Source organism: Neofelis nebulosa, chromosome 2, assembly GCF_028018385.1.
Source record: "Neofelis nebulosa isolate mNeoNeb1 chromosome 2, mNeoNeb1.pri, whole genome shotgun sequence".
Classification (NCBI taxonomy): domain Eukaryota; kingdom Metazoa; phylum Chordata; class Mammalia; order Carnivora; family Felidae; genus Neofelis; species Neofelis nebulosa.
This window is the reverse complement of record NC_080783.1, coordinates 191,639,598-191,660,205: the sequence shown is the minus strand read 5'-3', so window position 1 is coordinate 191,660,205 and position 20,608 is coordinate 191,639,598. Positions and strand designations below refer to the sequence as shown.

General features: G+C 53.3%; 1 protein-coding gene across 3 annotated transcripts; it reads right to left on the bottom strand.

Moving 5' to 3' along the window:
- Positions 1–312: 312 nt before the first annotated feature.
- Positions 313–20,388, bottom strand: NT5C1A (5'-nucleotidase, cytosolic IA). Of its 3 annotated transcripts, none has more exons than XR_009258212.1 (7): positions 20,155–20,388; positions 13,288–13,455; positions 12,700–12,829; positions 11,375–11,497; positions 9,291–9,475; positions 5,747–7,768; positions 313–3,083 (listed from the first exon to the last, which is right to left on the bottom strand). XR_009258212.1 is itself a non-coding variant. In XM_058717928.1 (6 exons), exons 1-6 carry the CDS (start codon positions 20,287–20,289, stop codon positions 7,403–7,405), a joined length of 1,107 nt encoding a protein of 368 aa, XP_058573911.1. In that variant the 5' UTR covers positions 20,290–20,388; the 3' UTR covers positions 313–7,402. The 3 variants fall into 3 exon arrangements, 1 of the variants encoding a protein (XP_058573911.1); XR_009258213.1 differs by having other exon boundaries at positions 6,986–7,768; XM_058717928.1 differs by having other exon boundaries at positions 313–7,768.
- Positions 20,389–20,608: the final 220 nt, after the last annotated feature.

Genomic DNA, 20,608 nt, shown 5'->3' with positions numbered 1-20,608 from the left:
CCTCCATCTCACACCCTCTCTTATCTCCTCTTCTTCCTCCCACCCCATTCCACCCTCCCTTGGTAGTTCCAGATGGGAACACTGAGTCCATTGAGCCAAGAGCACTATCAGGAAAAGCGTGCCTTCTGATGGGTTCAGGCTGCAGAATCTCCCCTCAGGGTGGCCTTCATGTGGGGGAAGGTCTACAGAGAGACACTGGTACCTGGATGGAACTGATCTCAGGCCTGCTCACTACATGAAATGCCACTGGCATTTCTTGAGAGGACCAGTTAGTAAATATAATTGTGACGAAGGAAAAGAAGACAATAGAAATTTATTTTAAAAGTCATCTATTTATTTGAATGGCTTTTATGAGGCAGAAGCTCATGTTGTAAAATTCAGGTATAGGACAAGCATGAGGAATGAGAGGGATCCACGCTGACAAGCACACAGCACCCTGTATCACGTGACTGGGTAAATGCTGTGAGCCCGACAGAGCTGGGGCCCGGGGAGGGCTGATGGCAGACCATAGAGGGGCTGAGCTGAAAACGTATGAGCTGTCTCACCCCCTCCTCAGACAAGGGAACTCACATAGATAACGAAGCGCATGCTCCAACCGTTTAAGGAGGCACTTAGGAGATTTACCATAAAAAACAACCCAAGGAGGTTAGGTTGTAAGGAAGACCAGGGCAGCCCATGTTTGCCAAAGATATAAATAGACCTATAAAGATATAAATAGGGCTTCAGTCAAGTAGATACAAGCACACTATGTATAAGGCTTCACTTTAAATCTTGTTCTATATTGAGGGGGGGAAGGGGACTGAGATGCTTTTTAAGGAGAAACCAGAAGCTAAAGATACACATGCTAATAAAGTACTTGATATGCACACAGTTTAAAACACACAGGGATGAACTAGGTTATCTCTGAGGTCTCTTAAAGATCCTAAACTCTGGGAGCCTGAGTAAAATACCCTTACATGCTCAGTTAGTCGGTTCTGAAGAACCCAGTTCACTGGGCCTGGGCCAGAAGGTGCAGACAGGCGACTCCAGGGCTGGCTTGAGCCTGCAGGATGTGTTTTGTTTGGCCTGTGCAGTGCTTTCCAAATTCAAAAGAGTTGCCAACATTTAAAAGTCCAGATTTTTAGCTTCTCTTGAAAAACGGGGTGGGGATATCTGGCCACACCAGCACACATTCCCATGTGGCAGAAACCGTGTCAGACAACAGCATATGCACGCTCCCTTTCACTAAAGACTCTGCCTCTCTTCTGTCATTTATGTTTCCTGCCTGGTCCGTGGAGGCCCTTGTGACCAGGCCCAGACACCCAGTCCGTGGTGACCTCATGATTTTCTACCTGGTGGAAGCTACAAGCTTAGCCTTGAGGCCTTTATCCTAATTCCATGGTGGACCCATCTTAACAGTGGACCCACGGAGGCATTTTCACCCACAATCCAGGAGTATGGGAGGCGGTAACCCCAGTCTGTAGAACTTTCATTTGTCTTACAGGGACCTCTAATCCTAAGAAGATGAATAACTGAAAAGTGGCCAGCCATATTTCACTTTCATAAATTCAATCCCAAAGGCTTTGGGGAGATACTTCCCGATGAAGGCCAAGAGTTAGTCATTTCTGGGCCAGACTAGAACACCCAAGCAGAGAAAGGAATCCCAGCCTAGATCGGGCTGGGCCAGGGGAGCAGGGAAGAAGGTAGCTTTTCTGGCCATGACCATGAGATGACCAGGACAGCTGCGTGAGGTTGGCAGTTTTTGCAGGTGTTAAGAAAGCTCCACTCATGTCATAGTGTGAATGACACCATCTGGATTCGTGCAGTATACAATCTGCCCAACTGTACGTGTTAACCCCGGGACTATTAGGGGGAGAAAAGAAATAAGTGGAAATGGTGAGGCAAATGCAGTCCAAAGGGGTGTCCTAGCACAGATTCTACCACTTCTTTCCCAAGACTGCAGGATGTAGGACTGAGAGGTAGAGGATTATAAGTCAAGATCTTGTTGGCCAGAGTCTGGAAGCTGGCAAGAAAGATAAGTGGCCCCATGCTGCACATGTGCAAATGCTCATGAGATGATGGGAATGGCCAGAAGCAGTCCCAGGAAACAGGGCTGGCCATAGTATGGGGGGCCCAGGATCCTTAGTTAACAGAGATAACCATCCTGTCCGCTGTCCACACACACACACACACACACACACACACACAGTTGTCAGTAGATATATCTGACCCATTACACACTCACATAAACAAACATACATGCAGTTTTTATCCTGTTGTGCACACTCAGATGAATGTGTCCAAACACACAATCACAGTGGTTGCTGGTAAGAGCAACCAGCTTGTCACACAGGAAATTTTCAGTCCTTTCCTGCAGGAATCTAGCACAGCACCAACTAACACAGGAGAGAAAAATCAACCCGTGAATAAAACTACCAACTCTGGCCTGTAGTGCCATCTTCTGGCGGGACAGGGTATTGTACTTTGCCTCAAAATGGTGAAACCCAGTAGTTTCCCAGGCAGGGGATCCAGAGAAGCCACCAGCCCCAGGATGCCATCCCCCCTCCTCCTTGTGTTCTGCCCTAGTGGGGTGAGACCCCGGCGTCCTGAGTTGTACCACGGCATCAGAGAATGAACATTCAGGGCCTTGAATGCCCTCTGGAAAGCAATGCCCAACACCAACAGGGATGTCAAAATAGTGTTTCATCTTTCATGCCAACTCTAACTCACTGGTAGGGGCCGCCTGGAAGGCTGGGTTGAGAAGGCTTCTGAGGCCAAGTCTGGGCATATGGGAGAAGAGTATCATGATGGAACAGTGATGTCTACAGGTGGGACCACTTCCACACTTGCCATTCTTGCAGTGGATTCTGCAACCGTGGTAAGTTCCTAACCTGCAGGGTCCTAGATTTCTCGTGATGCACAATTCCACCGCGAGGGTATGTGTGTTTGTCACTCACACCCGCATAGCACAAGACAATTGCCGCTCTGACTTTTGCTGGAGTTTTATCTCTTGCTTGATCAGTAACATCTGCGCCAGCTAAAGCCCTCACTGAAACTCTTCATGAAGAACTTGTTCTTGCTTCCACAGAAAGCTTGCAAATGACCTGTCAGATCAGAGTGCTGAAGTCAACATTGGGCACTTTGCTTTATCCAAAACTAATATTTAGCGAAACCCATCCATCTACCAGCACTTGTCACTTCCCGAGAGGCCCCATGAGGGCAATGACAAACTTACAAAGCCATGTTGGTCAGGTGTTGGACAGCCATCTGGGCTCAGCCCTCACCAGGGGTCCCGCTCCCTGCTCCTCACCCGTCTGTTTAGGAGGGCACGTTCAAGTCAAATTTGTGGATCAACACTTCAAATTACAACAGGCCATGGGTCACTTGAAAATAGTCAAAACTTGAAATCTAAAATCCTCAAATGCCAAGAGTCGGTTGCAACGTCAAGGCACTTAGCTGGGTGGGGCCTGAAATTTTCTGCAACCCTAATGATGCTCATTGATGGGCATGGAACCCCCACCCCCACGCTCCCCTTTCTGGCAGTAAAACCAGCATCTAACTCCACTGCTTAGGTGGATGTGAGCTGGTCTCTCCCAGTATGGGGCAGACTGGAGATGTTTGCCTTAGCCCAGGGTCAGATAAATATTTTCAGCTCCTTGTTCTCTGTTGAAAGAAGTCAACTCTGCTGTTGTGTGCAAACGCAGCCATAGACATATGTGAACCGACGGGCATGGCTGTGTTCCAATAGAAGTTTCTTTACAAGAATAGGTGGTGAGCTAGGTGTGGCCCATAATTTGCCAAACCCTGCATTAGCCCAATACAAAGGTCTTCAAGCTGGGCTCCAGGGAAGGGTGGCGGGCGGGGGGGGGGGGGGGATGTCTGGAGGTGCTTCAGGAGTTCTACAAACGTTTGGCTCTAATTTAAATCCCTCTTAGCTATTTAGGAAACTGCAACAAACATGTACCCACTTTGTCATGAAGCTTCTCTGGCCACCTCTATGCTGTCTGGGCTGGATGGCAGAATGGCTAAGAGCCTGGGTCCCAATAAACAGACATGCGCTTGAGGACCAGTGCGGCCACTTACTAGCTGCGTGACTTTGGGCACGTGTCTCTAAGTCGAATGGACGATGACCATCGTGCTGGTGCAGCCTCCTGGACGCCCCTCTGGTTGAACTGTGGGAAGATGGCATTGTCACAGTGGAAGATGGCCAGGGCAGCTGAGGCCATGGAAGGTCACTCGGGCTCAGGCCAGTGCTATTTACTAACTGTTATGGAGGTATTTCAATACCTTTATCACCAGTTTAGTGTACTGGTGCACACCAGTTACACCAGTTGAATATCATTGTAATGCCAGATCCACCGCGGGTTTGAACTTCTTGCTGGTTTTGATTTCTTCTGGCATTTTCTGCTGCATCCCCACCATTCTGATTGGGCACTCAGGAAAAGGAGGGAGGAGTTCTGCATTGATCTTAACAGCCTCAGTGCATAGAACAGGGCTTGTTGTTCTGTTCAGTGGCAGTTTCCTCTGGGTCTGGGACTTATGTTGGCAAGCACTTCCTGGGAAGTGTTCCACAGGACTTGTCAGGGAGCGGGACTGTTGGCTTACAGGGGTCCAGCATTTCAGGAGCTGTGGCCCCTCTGCCCCAGTGCTGCAGTCCAGTGGGGGCTTTCGTGCTCAGCTGTCTTTTTAATTTGCCTGGTGAGACAATCAAGGATGTTCCTTGCCCCGGAGCTTCTCCTCGCCACTGGAAACAATCAGAACGTGTGTCTGGCTGCTGCCTCGCCTGCCTCCAGGATTCTGGCTTTTGTAGCCACTGAAGGCTGTTTTCCAGGCCTGAGATGCTCATTTAGGGTTTTAATAATAGAATTGGACCCCAGTGTCGCTCACTGCCCAGGGCTATCCATGTCTATTACTAGTGGCTCCAGTGAAATCACGACTTTTACTACACCTTATCTTTCTGCTTCCAGCATCATATTTTTCTGCTTCCTGAGAGACTTAGAAGAATCAGGGCTGTTTATCACTAGGTTCTGGAAGCAGGACCTCTTGGTTCCCAGAAGCCCTGGGGTTTATCTTAATTAGGCGCCATCTGCTACCTAATATACATGTCTGCCCTGGTCATCCAGCCTGATACTATTCCATGAACCTCGGCTGTGCCCAGCTTTGCAGGCTGCTTATGGCTGTGGCTGGCTCTGTGAGCCCTAGAGGCTCATCCAAGGGGGCGATTCTGATGGGGGGGAGGACAGAGGCCCTTTTGTGGTCTAGTCAAGATCAAACATAACTGCCTCTCTCACTGTCTTTCCTGCAGGCTGTTCTTAGGTCTCACTATCTCTGGGCTTGGAGCAGAGGGAGGAGCTCAAAAACCAGACCCTCTGCCCTGAGGCGTCCTCTGTTGACTGGAAGAATCCTGCCCCTCCTGTGATAAGGCAGTCATTGGCGGGGTCTGCCCCAAGCACTTAGTATGGTCTAGACCTACCCCCCAACCCCCAGTTTCCCTGCAGCCCCCGACACAGAGTGAAAATCAGACCCAGCACTTCTCTTCTGGCCCCAACTGTTGCACATTTTAAGAACCACCTCTGTCTTCCCACTTTTTTCTCCATCCTGGATTATCTTTCTCTAACTACTACCCTGCCCTACACTGCCCAGAACCATTACCCATTCGGACTCTGAGCCGAGTCCTCAAAATGACAAAGGTCAGAAGGTCAAGCCCCACATGGCCCTTCATCCCCTTTTCCCGCCCTCATAAGCCGTCCAACCCTCCTGCACACACCTCCAGGCTCCTGTCCCTATGATGGTTCCTGTGGCTTGCTTCACGGAGTGCTTGCTCACGCTGGGATTCTTCTCGGAGCCAGGCAATCAGTCGCTCACACAGACAGCTGCTCACCCTTTCTGGGTCTTCCTGAGGGACAAGTTCTCAGTGTCCCCACCCTCCCTTCATAAGGAGAGCCAGGCTCGTCTGCAAAGGAGGAGGCTGATTCATCAAGGAGTGAGAGTTCTCCGCGGGAAGTGGTGACAAAGGGGCTGCAGAGGCTCCTGCAAGGGTGGAGGATCCACTGGGGCGCTGCAGGGGGAGGTCACTTCATCCCGGAGTCCCTTGCACAGCATCCCAGTGACAGAGAGCTCAGTACTTCCGCTCGCAGTCCCATAGCTGGAGAATCTTGCTAGTGCACACACTTCAGCTCCTTGCTCTCTAGCTGGTCACTGTCTCAGATCCGACCTTCCCACGTCACCCGGGGTGGGCCTTCCCTCCCACGCAGGCAGGACTACCTCCCCCTTTAGCCCCTGAGCTTTCTTCCTCTGCATTTGGGTCCACAACAGTGAACCCAAAACCCCACCTCTTCCCCCACTGGCGGAGCTGCTTGGCAGCACAGCAGGATGCGATCATTGAGGGAGGAGGGGGGGCTGAGCTGAGGGGGTTGGGAGGCAGGAACAAAAGGAAATTTGGCTGAAAGCAAAAGCAAAGGGAGCACTAGGCAGGCTGCCACCACCACTCCTCCCTGGGAGAGCTTGCAGTGCCCCCTGCTGGTGGAAGGAGAGCTTGCGCGCAGGTTAAATTGGCTCCTCTCTCCTTCCGCCAACCCTGCCCCTGGCAGCTGACCCCTGGTGCATGACTCAGAGTAGAGGATCACAGGGAGCAGATGGGTCATCCTGTCCAGTGGTTTCCAAACGTGTGGCATTAGAGGTAGGGTTGCTGCAGACAATTGTGCATTTTGCCCATCTGACAAAGGCCTCTGGCCTGAGGAGCCAGTGGGGGCTGAAAAACAGGCTACATGCTGCCGAGCAAGGCAAGGACCCCAGTGTGGGTCTGGGCCAACCCCCAGGAAGGGCCGTCTTTTTGAAATTCATTCTAGAGACAGTGCTCTTCTCTAATTGAACAAATGTACCATACGGACTAGCAGCGGCCCTATCACAGGGCAATCTTATTAAACCAAGCTTCTTGAGCTGAAGGAGACTTTGAAAACCACCTACAAGATGGGGGAACTGAGGGCCATGAAAGGGAGGGACTTACCCGAAGTCAGACAGCTAATGCCAGGACGGAGCTTAGAAGCCAGATGCCTTCTCTCTCAAAGCCATGTTCCTTGCATCCCACTGAGCTGGTTTTCATCTCAGGGCCCTTCCCTTCTTACCTGGCTCCTCTGACCAGGCCCCACCCTGGCTCCTCTGACCTGCCACCCTCGTTCCCTCAACTTTCTCTGCAACCCAGCTACTCTGCAGTCTTCCTCTCCTTGCCGGAATCATGGCACAGTGTTTGCCCAAAAGAGGGGCTGGTGAGAATTCTGGCTCAGTTCACATAATTCCCCACCAGTCTCTCACTCGTGGGGATGGGAGCAGTCGTGTAGGACAGAGTGGTGAGGAACTAGAAGGGTCCACTGGACGACATGGTGAAGTATATGACAGGGGGCTGTGCCTGGAGCTGGCGGCTCAGCTACTGTGCAGATGGGGCCTGCTTCGCAGGTGCAGCCTGCTGGGGTGTCTGTGCCACGCCGTAAGGCACATGGGCGGCCACTGTGCCCATCTCCTGAGCCCCAGCCACATGGAACATCTGGTCGTCGAAGAAGATGTGTGGGCGGATCTTCTCAAGGAGGGGGCCCTTGGGCGCTCCCGCAAGGAACAGGGCTTCGTCTGTCTCCAGGCCCCAGCTGCGCAGGGTCTTGAGAGCCCGGGCCCCAGAACTGGCCGCGCTGCGTGCCGTCACCAAGTAGGTACGGATTGGACACTCCAGCCGCAGGCCCTTGGAGTAGAACTTCTTCTGCAGCCTACCCAGTGCCTCTAGAAAGCCCTTCAAGGGGCCCTACAAGAAGGCAAGGGAACACTGTGAGCCCGTCCGTCTCCCAAACATTTGCCCCCTCCCCCCTCCAGCTGGGCTCCTTCCTAAAGCACGAGCGTCTTGTTGTTTGGGACAGGAAAGCTTCTCAGGATCCCCAAATCTCCCACTTCCGCTATGCCTGCTAGGGCCACTGTGTGCATCAAGGGGACTGTAGGTACCTATACCGGTCTGGTCTCCACACTGCTGTGATTGGGGATGTCTGTGTCAGAATAACCATACCAGAGCAACTGCTACTCTGTATGTCCATCCATGTGCCCACCAGGTACATGGGTGTCTGTCCTGCAGCTGTGTAAGTGTGGCCTTCTGTGCTCATCAGCAGGGAGGATATTAAAAATACTTAGTAACTATGGCATGGGCACCCTCCAGTCAGAATGGACTCCAGCTGCAAATAACTGGGACAGACAGACCAATGGGTACCTGCTGAATATCGACCCTACCCATTGGGCACAGGTGGCTCAGGGTGTCGTGTTCCAGCTCTCTAGGGTCAGGGAAAGGATTTACTCTCTACTGTGCCTAGAACAACAAAGCTTAATGAGGATGTGTGAATGAAGAACCAGATGCTGATGAAGAGGGAAATCGCAACAGCAGCTGGAGATGAGGGCCTGTGGGCTTCTAATCTTGGAGACCCCTCACTGGCTGGGTGAGCCAGTGAAACAGGGGTCACTGGCAAGCAGTATTCTCCTGGGACTCTGCCTACCACTTAGTGGTAAAACTGTCCTGCCCTGGATTCCCGGGGATTTCAGAGGAATCCCAAAAGAATGCAAGTTGGATGACTATCCGGGGGCCACAACTACAGAAAGCCTGCTGAGCTCTGGAGAAAGAGGTTCTGGGATTATTGAGTAACGGGATTTTTGTTAAAAGCGCAAATAGGAGCTCCCAGGGGGTCTGAGAATCCCAACACCTCTAACCCCAGGGGTTTTTCACAGGCTCCAGGGCACAGTCTCGGGGAGACTCCAAGTCATGGGAGGGCCCCTGAGCCTCCCAGTGGCCAAGGGATGGATGGCAGGAGGTGGGAGGGCCTGTGTGGCCCAAAGCAGGTAGGCTGCTGCAGATCTCCTGCCCTCTGAGGAGCCGTCCAGCTTTTCCTTTTCTCCAGTGAGGTAAATGGGAGCTTCTTGAGGACCTGGGAGACTACTCAGAGGGGTGAGGGAATCTCAGAGAAGGAACAAAGGCTCCAGAGAGAAGATGGCAGCTCTGGGGAGAGGGTGAGGCCTTTGAAGAGAGGAGGGAAGCTTCAGAGAGGGCAGGGGAACTTAGACAACGGGGGCTTCAAAAGGGGGGTGGGATTGCACTGAGGTAGATGGGGTTCGTTGCGGGGAGCCAGGGGTCAGGTGAGAGGGATGAGGGCTGGAGGCCTGGTTGAGGGGACCCAGTTGGATTCTGGGCTGAGCCTGGGGTTTGGTTCTGGGCTCAAAGTTCCAGCCAAGAGCAAGTTCTGGGGACCCTCCTTGTCCCTCTCAGGGGTTCTGGGGAGTGTGTGGAGCACCTGAGCCAAAGGTTTGTTCTCGTGGGCCTTCTCGTGCTCGAAGAACCTGTCCAGCCCATGGGCCTTGACGATGCGCTCCGACTCATCGGAGAAGAGCACAGCATCCCCATCGAAGGCCACGCGCAGCTGATTCTGGGATACAGCCACGTCCCTGCTGGGGCTGAAGATGGTGGCGGCTGCAATCCCTGGGCAGAGAGAGGCAAGTGTTGTCTGCTTTCCTCTAGGCAATGGCGGGGAGGGTACCCTGACAACTGCCTCAGCTGCGTGGGGCCAGGAGACCACTATCTCAGGCTGCTCATGTCCCACTGGCTTCACCCAGGACTCAGAGCAAGGCTAATGAGGGCTGATTTTCAGAATATTTAAAAACTGGCCAATAAAAATGGACAGGGGCTTTTGCTCTGAGTAGGACTTTGAGGGTGCTGGCCCAGGTCAGGGTTTCCTTTTAGTTGCTGCTGTGTGGGAAGGTCTGGGGTGGGGGCAGCAGGAAATAGGGGTCATTCAGCGAACGCAGGGAAGCAGCTGTTTATCAATCAGTAGGGAGAAATTTCAGTTCTTTAATATCTAGTAAGGTCATGCTGGTATACCAGCTGAATGTCAGTCCTGACCGGAAGGAAGGGCCCCCCAGGTCACTTTTGTCCTTCTAGGAGCTCCTTACAGGCACCTGATGTTGACTCGCTAGGGGCTGGCAAGGAGCCCCAACCTGGGCTTGGCCTCAGTTACCCTCTCCTGTTGATTCTGGCAAAGTCTCTCACCTTCTCTGGACCAAGGTAGAGTTAAGGGTGTCTGAGCTCTGTCTGGAGCTGAGATTCCAGGCTGAAGCCTATAGGCACCCCCAGTCCACTGTCACAGTGACCACCAGGTATGCCCCACTCAGGCCTCCTTAAAGCAACATGGGTGACCGTCAAGGGCAGTCCCAATGCTATGTGACTGTGTACATAGAATCTCTGCAAGCCTGGGCTTCTCCAGGGGTCAGGGATGCCTGTGGGAGCCCCGGCCCCAGACCAGAGCAGCACTGGACAGCAGAGAGCCAGCGCTAGGAGGCTGGAGGCCTGGGGATCTGTTCTCTAGCTGCCATCTCTCCAAAGGCTGCTTCAGCCCTGCTCTTGGGAATCTAGGCTCACAGAGGCTGGACTAGGGCAGAGCTCTGCGAGGAGAGAGCAGTGCCAGGCTCCCTTCAGCAGCCTGAGGATGCTCTAAGGAGGACCAGGTCCTGGGCATCAGGCCAGGCACCTTCTCAGCACCTGCAACACTGGAACCAAGATGAACCAGGACCACCCGACTCTGGGCAGGGCCTCCCTCCTGACCATCCCCTGCTTGTTAGCCTGAGCTCAAATTACAGACATATAGAGACACACATGCAGGCCAGTGCCAAGGCCCCAACCAGAGGGTGTGACAGCTGCCTAGGGAAATCACTTCCGGTTTCTGGTTAAAGAAAGCCTCTTGGAGCCCAAAGCAACTCAAAAGAGCAAGGCATCAGCGGGAAAGAGGCCAGGCTTCTAGGCAGGAGCCAGCATGAAAGAAGGGGAAAGTGGATATATTGTTGGTTGACAGAGAAACCCACCAGTAGTGTTCAGCCCGAGGAGCCGTCTCAGGCAGGGGGACAGTCCTTCCTCCCCTTGGGCCCGTTTTCTTCCACGAGCAAGGGGGATATGCACCCTGTCAGGAGGGCCGAGACTGTGGATGCCACCCCAAACTGCCACTTGAGAGAGACACGTGGACTCTGGGAAATTTTCTTCGTCAGTACTTGCAGCTGAGTCTCCTAACTTCACCTCGGCACGGCCAGGCCAGCTGTTGCAATGCCAGCCATTTCCCAGACCGCAGTGCTCAGGATGTTCTAGATACTGACCTTCTTCCCCACTGGCCCTGCGAGGGGCGGAGGCTGCTCATGGTCACACAGGAATCAGAACTACTGACCCGGAGGGTTCTTAGAAGGGAGTACAGGTCATAGGAATTAAGGAAGGTACTTCCTTTCCACTTACCATGGTAACCCTTAGCACCTGCTCAGAGCTTTAGGACCAGGCCCCGCACCCCCCAAAACCCCTCTGTCAGACTCCCCCATATTCTCCCTTCCCAGTTTGACTCACCTTCATCAATGGCTTCCCGCACTTTTTCCGCATCAGCTGACAGGTAGAGGTTGGTGTGATAGGCCTTGAGGTAGCAGATGGGGCTATTCCCACCTGTCATGCAGAACCGCTCAATGAACAGGTCTGGGGAGGAGGTAGAGAATACCCAGGTGATGCCCGAGTCAACCCTCAGGGCCTCAGAGTGGTCCCTTGGTGTCCAGTGGGTGCCATATTGGTTCTGAGTGGTGGTGGGGCAGCAGAGGGATTCTCTGAGTGATTTTACGTCACCATTCCCCTCTCTGAGCCCCTCCATCCTTCATTCATGTAACATGGATGGGCAACCAGGAGTGACTGCTTGGCTCAGGGTAATATCTTCTTGCCAGGTAGTCACAGTACTACAAAAGGAGGGTCCCCAGCCAAGCCTGGCCCTCCTGGCCATAGCTGATTAGATAGGGGCAGACCCCTGACCCAAGCTGGGCCAATCAGATCCTCTCCAAGCCTGAGCTGATAGTGACTCCCTGCCCCTGTGTGCGGAGGCTGTAAAAGATTTGGTGGTTGGTTAAGAGGCTGTCTGAGCCCACTGAGTTATTCCATCGCTACCCTAGCCCCCACGAGGGACAATCCACAAGGGAAGGGCTAATGCCTGGTGCAGCAGGGGCCCTTGAAGGCCATGCTCCAGTACTGTAGATGGTGTCTCCTGTTTACTAGGTGCTTATGTCCTAGGGCACTTAAATATTTTGAATGTCATCGCTCCCAGCGATTTGAAGTTAGGATTTTAAAGATGCCACCGAAGTTCTGTTGGTTGCTTAAAACAAGAACTTGTAAACTTATAAAGCTAGCCCTGGAGGATCTATTACTTCCAATCAAGAGTTTGGACTAAGACACAAAGTCCCTTCTCTCTGACAACTGCACCTACTTCACCTAGCAGCCTTGTGAGGCCTGTGAGCCCCACTGCAGACAGAGAAACTGAGGCACAGAGGCAGCAAGTGCCCTGCCCAATGCATAGGCAGGGTGGCCTGTGCAGTGGTGGACCGGAGCTGGCTTGTACCAGCTTGCGAGAGCCTAATGTTAAGCATTCAGGGATTTTTTTTTTTTGTTTGAGCCAGTTAGATTGTTCAACTGTTGACAACTTGAAACCAGCCATGGTGGGAATATTTATGCCCTAAGATGGCAATCAGAGTTTTTGTTTGTTTGTTTGTTTGTTTGTTTTGTTTTCTTAAAGACCCAGCTTACCAGCATACCCCTGGGCTCAGGTTCCAGTTGGTATCACCTCCCTCCTACAGAAGTGTGGCCCTATCCCCAAGTCTCTAGTAAGGGTGTCCCATGGCCAAGCCCCTGATGCTCACCGTAGTGGTTGATACTGTTGATGAGACGGACACCCACTTGAGCGTGGTTGTTGGTCACGAGGACAATGTCAAAGATGTCCTCACTATCGGGGTACAGCTCCCGCAGCCGCCTGTTCACAGCCTCCAGAGCCTGGATGGGAGAGAGGACCCTCTTGCTCAGAGCCCCGGGGACTGATATCTGGAGTTGGTAGCCAGGGCTGGGGAGGAGGGGGGTCAGCTGGGATCTAATGGTGGGAGAGTGGGAGAGGGGAGGTCAGGGACTGGCCAGGGGTGAGAACAGTGGACTTGGACTGTCTCATCCTAACCTCAGCCATCGTGCTGGTTGATGGCTGCACAGGGGCGCCTCACTAAAAGGGTGAGTGGAGGCTGAAGTCCAGTCCATTCCCACTCACCAAGCTAGTTACCTGGAGCGGGGCTGCATTAGCGCAGAGGATGGGGCAGCTTCTTCCCACAATGGCTCTGTCCCCTTGCCAAGCCAAGTTCCTGTGGGCTGGCATCTGCCCGGGGGTGGGGGGGGGGTGGCTTTCCTTACTCAAACACCTAGGAGTGCTTTTTCTGATCCCCACAAAAGCACTACATGGCACCCACCTTCACGAAGGGGAAGGCTGGCCCGGGGCTGAAGGGCTCATTCTCATGTTCCAGCTGGTAGCGCACATACTCCTCCACGCCCTGCTCCGTGTAGATGCGCTGCTCCTCGTCCATGCGGAACAAGGCTCGGGAGGACACAGCAATGGTGACGGCATTCTGAGGCTTGGGCTGTGCAGGTGCAGGAGGAGGGCTGTTACACTCCCTGAGGCAGGTCGCACATGCCAGCTTCCCTGGGCACTGGGGACAGGGAGAAGACCCAGGCCCCGTCTCTGCCCTAAGAAGCCTCAGCCTTGGGCAGGGGCAGACCTGGGTCAGGACCCCCTCCATGCGGGACCCAGCCAGGAACTGAGGGAGATGGTGGCTCCCCACCAAGGAGCATGATCTGGTGGGAGGGATATGCCCTCGGGCAGTCTGCAATCTAGTCAGCTATTTGGACACAATGGAAAAATGAATACAGTGTATGTAGCCAGAGTATTGATGCCCAAGATGGTCTCCTGATGGGTTCCATTACCAAATGAGAGCTATATGCCCCTTAGGAAGAAATGGTGCCCAGAAACGTAGCAGTTACGTAAGAAAATTTATCTCCAGCCTGGATCTTTCTCCCGAGCTCCAGACTTCTACATCTAACTGCCCAGTTGACCAACAGACACTCAAACTCAACGTGCCCAAAGCTGAATTCCCACCACCCCTTGCACCTCCAAACCTGATCCCCCACCCACCTCCTCATCTCATTCTCAGCACCACCATGGACTCAACACTAAGGTCAGAGCTGAGATGTCAACCTCAGCTCCTCCCTGTTCCTCAATTCCCCCTCCCCCACCAATCAATCAATCAATCAATCAATTAATCAATCACCAAAACCTGTCAACTGTATAGAATCCATCTACTTCTTTGTGTCTTCCCTGCCAAAGTCGAGCCCATCACCATCTCCCACCCCAGGTCATCCATATTGTTGTCAGGGGATGTTTCTCAAGTTCACATCTGATGATGCCCCTCCCCCTTTCAGTGGTACCCACTCTTCTTAAGTTCTGTTCCATAGCCTTGACTATGGAGTAGAAAGCCCTTTGAGACAGACCCCTATCTCTCTCCACTGTCACCTTCCTGTCATCCCACTTTGTTCAGTCTGACCTTTCTCATGTCCGAACATACCCTTCTGCCTCTGAGCCTTTGCATGTGATGTCCCTTCTGCCTGATCTGCTCTTTCCTTGACTCCATCTAGCTAACTTCTTTTTTAGTGTTTATTTATTTTTGAGAAAGAGAGACAGAGAGAGAGAGAGAGAGAGAGAGAGAGAGAGAGAACATGAGAGGGGGAGGGGCAGAGAGAGGGAGACACAGAATCCAAAGCAGGCTCCAGGCTCCAAGCTGTCAGCACAGAGCCCGACGCACAAACCAAGCGATCATGACCTCAGCCAAAGTCAAATGTTTAACCTACTGAACCACCCAGGCGCCCCTCCATGTGGCCAATTTCTACCCAGCCTGCAGATCTCAAACTGCATGTTGCCTGCAGGAAGTCCTTGCTCCTAGTCCTGGGCTTGCTACCCCTCCCATAGATTTCCTTTTTTAATCAAATTTAGTGCAGCCTTCATTTAACAATTTCCATTTCTAGACAGATCTGGGGAGGAAGCAGGAACCATCTTAAATTCTGAGGGAGCAAGAACCAGGACTATCTTGTTTATTTACTGTATCTAGAGTGCTTAAAACTGTGCCTAGCACACAGCAGGTGCTCAGTAAATTTGCAATGCTCAAGTAATCTGTTTCAACGAGAAACAGTATTTGCCACGACAAACTTAATGCGAACTGGACATTCCAGCGCAGTAGCCCGATCTGCTCAGATTGCTTGACATATGGTAGGGTGCTCAGAGAATACTTTTTTGGTTGATGCAAGTTTTACAACCATTAACTGGTCCTTTGTGCCAGGACCCTGGGCTCTGCCTGGGAGTGGCCCTGGTAGTGACTTGGCTCCTGCCCTCAGAGTCACAGGCTAGTAGGGAAGAAAAGCAGGTAAACAGAGACACAAAAGGAGGTTAGAATGAGTAATAGAACACAGGTGAAAGCAGAGTTTTGATAACAGGGGTTCACAGTAGGCTGCCACAGGAGAGGAGGTATTTGCATGGAGCCCGGAAGGAGAAGTCAGGTGAAGGGAGGCATAGGAGGTGAACACGTGCACAGTGCATTCACAAAGGTGAGCAGAGACCAGGGCAGGTGTGGGTGGAAATGAGCCCAGAAGAGGGGGCAGGTGCTAGAAGGCCTCTGTCGGGGCCTGGGAGGGCCTCAGAGCTCCCTCACCACCTGCAGTGGAATGGGGAAAGGGGCGCCACCACAGACAGCAGCTGGACCCTTTATAATCTGCGGGGAGGATTAGAATGTGTGTGCTTGCCTGTGGGTGCACATGCACCCAGAGTCCCAGCACCTCTGTGTGGCCTGAGCATTCCTGGAACTGTGATTCCCACTTTATAGATGAGGAAACACAGGTGCAAGGAGGGAGTAACACTCATAAATGGGCCTCAAATTCTGACCTGCTGCTGCCAGCACTGTGGGCCATGCACTCAACCCCATTGCTTCCCTCTGGAGTCAAGCCTGGGTCCCAATCAGTTGACAACATTGAGCAATTACCATGTGACAGGCACCGTGCTGGAGACATGGCAGGAAACAATACAGGCATGATCCTCACTCCCATGGAGCTTATGATCTACCCCCAAGGCAGAGATCTGTGCCATCCTTTAGAACAGCATTGTCCAGTAGAACTTTCTGTGATAATAGACACGTTCAGTGCTGTCTGTGTGGATACGTGTGGCTATGGAGCAACTTGAAATGTGACTAGTGAGACTGGGGAACTGGATTTTTAATTGCGTTGAGTTTTAATCAATGTAAATCTCAGTGGCTACGAATGGCTAGTGGCTAATGGAGCTCTAAACCTCAAAGTAGTAACAGAAGACCAAAGAGTTCCCCAAGCTCCTGTGGTAAACCTCAGTTTGCATTTGACTTTTACCCCAACCAAGATGGTGTCTGTGGCCAGCAGGGCCAGGGAAGGGCAGTGACAAGACAGGTGCCTCTTCTCTGGGACTCAACCCAAGTGCCTCTCCCAGTTGCCAAGCACCCCCTGATCATGGGTTGGGTACCTCCCGATCTCCTTGGCAACTGTGAGCTTTCAAGGAAAAAAGGTAAAGTTAAAAGACCAAAAGGAAAGCGGTGATAGAGGCCTGGCCAGGGATGGTGAGGGTGGGATAGGGGGAGTGGGGAGACCACTCTTATAAACCCAGGAAACCTGCTGGGCTTCAGGACAGGGCCTGAGCTTGCTCCACCCCCTGGGCTTCCTGCCCCCAGGGACAGGCCCATCACCCCTTCAAGGACAGACAGCCAGCTGCCCTCTCAGCCCCTTCAGGCAGGTTCCCAAGTCAGCCGCTCCAAACCAGGCAGCCAGCCAAGGTCTCGCTCCTCACTTGCTGTCCCACAGTCCCTGCCAGACTACTGCATTCTGGGTCCCCTCTGGCTGAGCTATTCAGACCCCATCCCATCCCAGGAAAAACATCCCAGTTGCCTTTCTTCTTTTATAAATGGGGGAGTAGACTCAGAGAGGGGCAGAGTATTACTCTAGGTCACACAGCAAAGTCAAGGCAGAGCCAGGTATGGAAGATCCCAAGTCTCTGGTCTCTAACTTGGCCTCTGTCCACACAGCAGCACCTCCCCCCATAAACCCCTCCCTGATTGCTCCCAGATGACCCTAACCCCTTCCATGTCAGCCACTTCCTCGGGACCCTTGGCCCACACAGACTTCCCCTTACAGATTTGAGAGAAATGATGAGGGAACACTATGCCCTAAGGTGGAGGTTCCTATGGGCAGGGCTCTCTCTCTCCTCAGAATGGAGGTCCCCAGGGCAGGACCCTTCTGCCAGCTCCATCTGCTTTGACACTGTACAAGTGGGATAGGTTCTTAGGGCCCAGAGGGCATGAACTGCTGTGAGAGATACAGAGAGAGTGGCCTCTCCAGGCTTTAGGCAGAGCTGAAGGGACAGGTGAAGGGCTGACCAGAGCTGGGGAGAAGCCAAGCACTTGGAGAGGCCCCTGGACCCGGTTGCAGAGGAAGGCCACCCCTTCACGTGTTGTCAGGCATACCTGGGAACAGTTCCTCCAGAATGCAGAAGGAAATCCAGATTCCAGACCGGGAATTGGGTCAGAGCAACCCTTCTCCCAGACCAGGGGTTTAACCCCGAGAACACTGGGCTCCAGGGAGCCACAGTCCTGCCAGTTCTCTCTGCCTTTCACGGGTGGGCGCTGGGAGGCCGGTGAGGGGGGATAATGCAGGAAAGGCGGCCCTGCCCAGCCTGCCAGAGGAGCTCTCATTTAGACAAGATTCTGCCTGTTGGGCCCAAGAGAGGAACGTAGCCAAAAGCTGTTATTTCTAAAAAGTCATGCTGGGAGAAGAGCTGCTGGAAGAGAGAGTGACAAGCTAGGTCTGGACTGAGGAGTTCTCTGACCCCATGAGGTGAGGGGCTCCTATGGGCTTTCAGGGCTTAAATATTTCACTCAAGCCCCCGGGAATGAGAATAAGCTCTAATGGGGCCCAGGAGGCCTAAAGCCCCCAAAATAGCCTTTGGGAGGGGAGGCTGCTACAGGAAGGAGCGGGGAGCTGGGAGGCCGCCAGGTCCTGGCCTCCCAGAGGACCATGAGGCATCAGGGGTCATGACTGACAACTGGACCTGAGCTCCCTGGTTCCACGGAGGAGATACATTGGTGAGCTCCACACACGACCCCAGTCCCAGTCTCCATCCCCTGGGCCATGGCCATGACATTAGTCAAACTTCCTCCTCAGGCAGGGACCAGCCTCCTCACTGGTCTGCCTGCTGCCAGACTCACCCTCTCCCAGCCATCTCCCACACAGCCCCAGAACAATCTTGCTAAAATGAAATGGGACCAAGTTAATCCCTTGCTGAAAAATCCTGCAATAGCACCCTAATCGTTGTCATACTTTTTAAAAAGAAGATTAAACTTTTATTTCAATGAACTCCTGGGCAGAACCCCAATATGTAAATCAGATATTACTATAGCTTATGAGTATAAATTTATTTTACTAATTTACTATTTGATTCAAATGTATTACATGCACATGATATATTGTAATGTCAACCAGTGGAAATGGCACAGTTGTACAGGTGATAAATTTGAAACTGGGGGTTAGGCTGCCAATGCAGACTTACGCTTCATCATCTAGTTATTTGTTTCTGTGTTTGTTGGTTTTTGCACAGTATTGAGAAAGTCCTGAGTCACACCAATAAGCAGTTGCAAATGGTAAAAAAAAAAAAAAAAAAAATTTGTATTGTTTTAAACTACAAGTCTCAAGATACTCAGCAATAGTAATTGCCAGCAATTTCAAGATAATCTTCTATTAAGCAGTTCACAGGGAAAGCTTTATTCTGAGTTTTGCTAAAAAAGAAAAAAAAACCTGTAGCATAAGTTAATATGTTGGTGGTATCCAAGGTGCTAAGACGTCCACTTAACACATTTGAGGGAACTGAGGTTTATTACACATTTTAATTGTTTAAAAGGAAGTTGGAAGGAAAATGAAAATAAATTTGATCTGCATATAAGCAGACCCCCAGAAACATGGGGCCCCAATGGAACCTAGTTTTAAAACCCCTAACCCACTGAATACCCAGGCTCCTTAATATGGCACTCAAGGCCCCATGTGGGTCTCTGGCATCGCTCTGATGTATCTCCCAAAGATCCTGCATTCTCCCACTCAAAGACATCCCCAAGCCTTTTGCCCTTCCTGTTTTCCTGTCTGCCTGGGAAATGCTGTCTACTCAGGCTTTAAGGTGAGCTCAGATACCACCTCTACAAAGCCTTCCTTCGTGGGCCGTCACTTGCTCCCCTATGCTCCCTCTCCCCCCATCCCAGGCACCTTGTAGGGTCTTTTATCTGAGGTCTCACTATGTCCAGGGTCTCCCTCAGTGCACTGTGAGCTCCTGAGGCAGGGACTCAACCCAGTTCATCTCTCAATCCCCACTGCTGAGCAGGGAGGGCCTAGAGGTGCTGCAGGGAATGACTGTCGACAGGGTGGGCCTCCTGGGGAAGGCCGGAGGGAAGCAGCAGGATGCTTTAAGGTCAGGCTGGTGCTGTTTAGAGGATGCCTCTGGGCCAACCTCCGTTCAGTCCCCTTCCCAAGCTGTGAGATCTGGGAAGCAGGGATGAGCAAGGCCAAGGCGAATATGTCCTATGGGGAGAGGAGCTCTCTCCTCTGTGTGAGTATCAGAGGGCTGGGACCACCATGGGGGGCACGGGGATGTTGGTGACTACTGCGATGGGAGCAGAGCCCGGAGCTGTGCGGCGGAGTCCAGCGTCGGGAGCCCTGAACACAGAGCGAAGATCCCAGTGCAGCTTAGGACGCGGGCAACGCAGCACCCTGAGCCCAGGGCGCAGGGCCTTGAGCCAGAGTCCGAACGCAGGCGCTCGGGTCCGGGGCCGGTGCCCAGATCGCAGGGACCTGAGCGCACAGCGAGGAGCCGTGTTTCCAGTGTCAGGTTACCCGAGCCCGGGGCGCTTCCGTAGGCGCCGCAGACCCGTTTTGCCAACAAGTGCTGCTGTCCGCGCGCCCCTGGCCGCCCGCTGTCAGAGGAGCTGGGCCCTGATGACAGCATGGGGGAGGGGGTCCTGGCGTGGAACCCGAGCGCCGGTTAAAACAACAACATCAACACCGGCGCGGAGCTCCCAAAATAAACGTGAGCCAGCGCCAACTGCCCGGCGCATTCTGGTGCTGAGGAGCCGCCTCCCCTCCCGGAGGGCCGCCAACGGGCCCCTCTCTAGGGGGCTTACGACCCTCCCCCGGTGACCCTTCCCCAGCCCTCCTCCGTACCCAGGCCCTGATGTTACCGATTTGGGTTTCTTCTTGGGCGCGAGGTTATCGTAGAAAGTCTTGGTTTCCTCCCATCGCGGGGCCGCCGCGGTCTCTGCCCCTGGCCTGGGCTCGCGGGGCTCGCGGGGCTCGCGGGGGTCCCCGAGTTCCATGATCCGGCTGCGACCCGGCCGGCGGGAGCAGGCGGCGGCGGGGACGCGGCGCTGGCAGGGCTAGGCTGCAGGAGGGAGGCGCGTCCCGGGCGTGAGAAGGGGGCGGGCCGCGGCGGGGAGTGTGCGCGCGCTACCCCGCGGGGGGCGGGAGGGAGGGTGGCTAAAATCGCCCTCCTCGCTGCCCTCGCGTTGCTCTTTGCGGGATGTGTACTGGGTGGCAGCGGAGTCCAGGAATGAATGGCGGCGGGGAGGGGGCACTAGGGAGGGTTTGGCCTCTGGGACTCGCAGGGGGAGGGGCCCTAAAGCTGGGCTTGCGGGC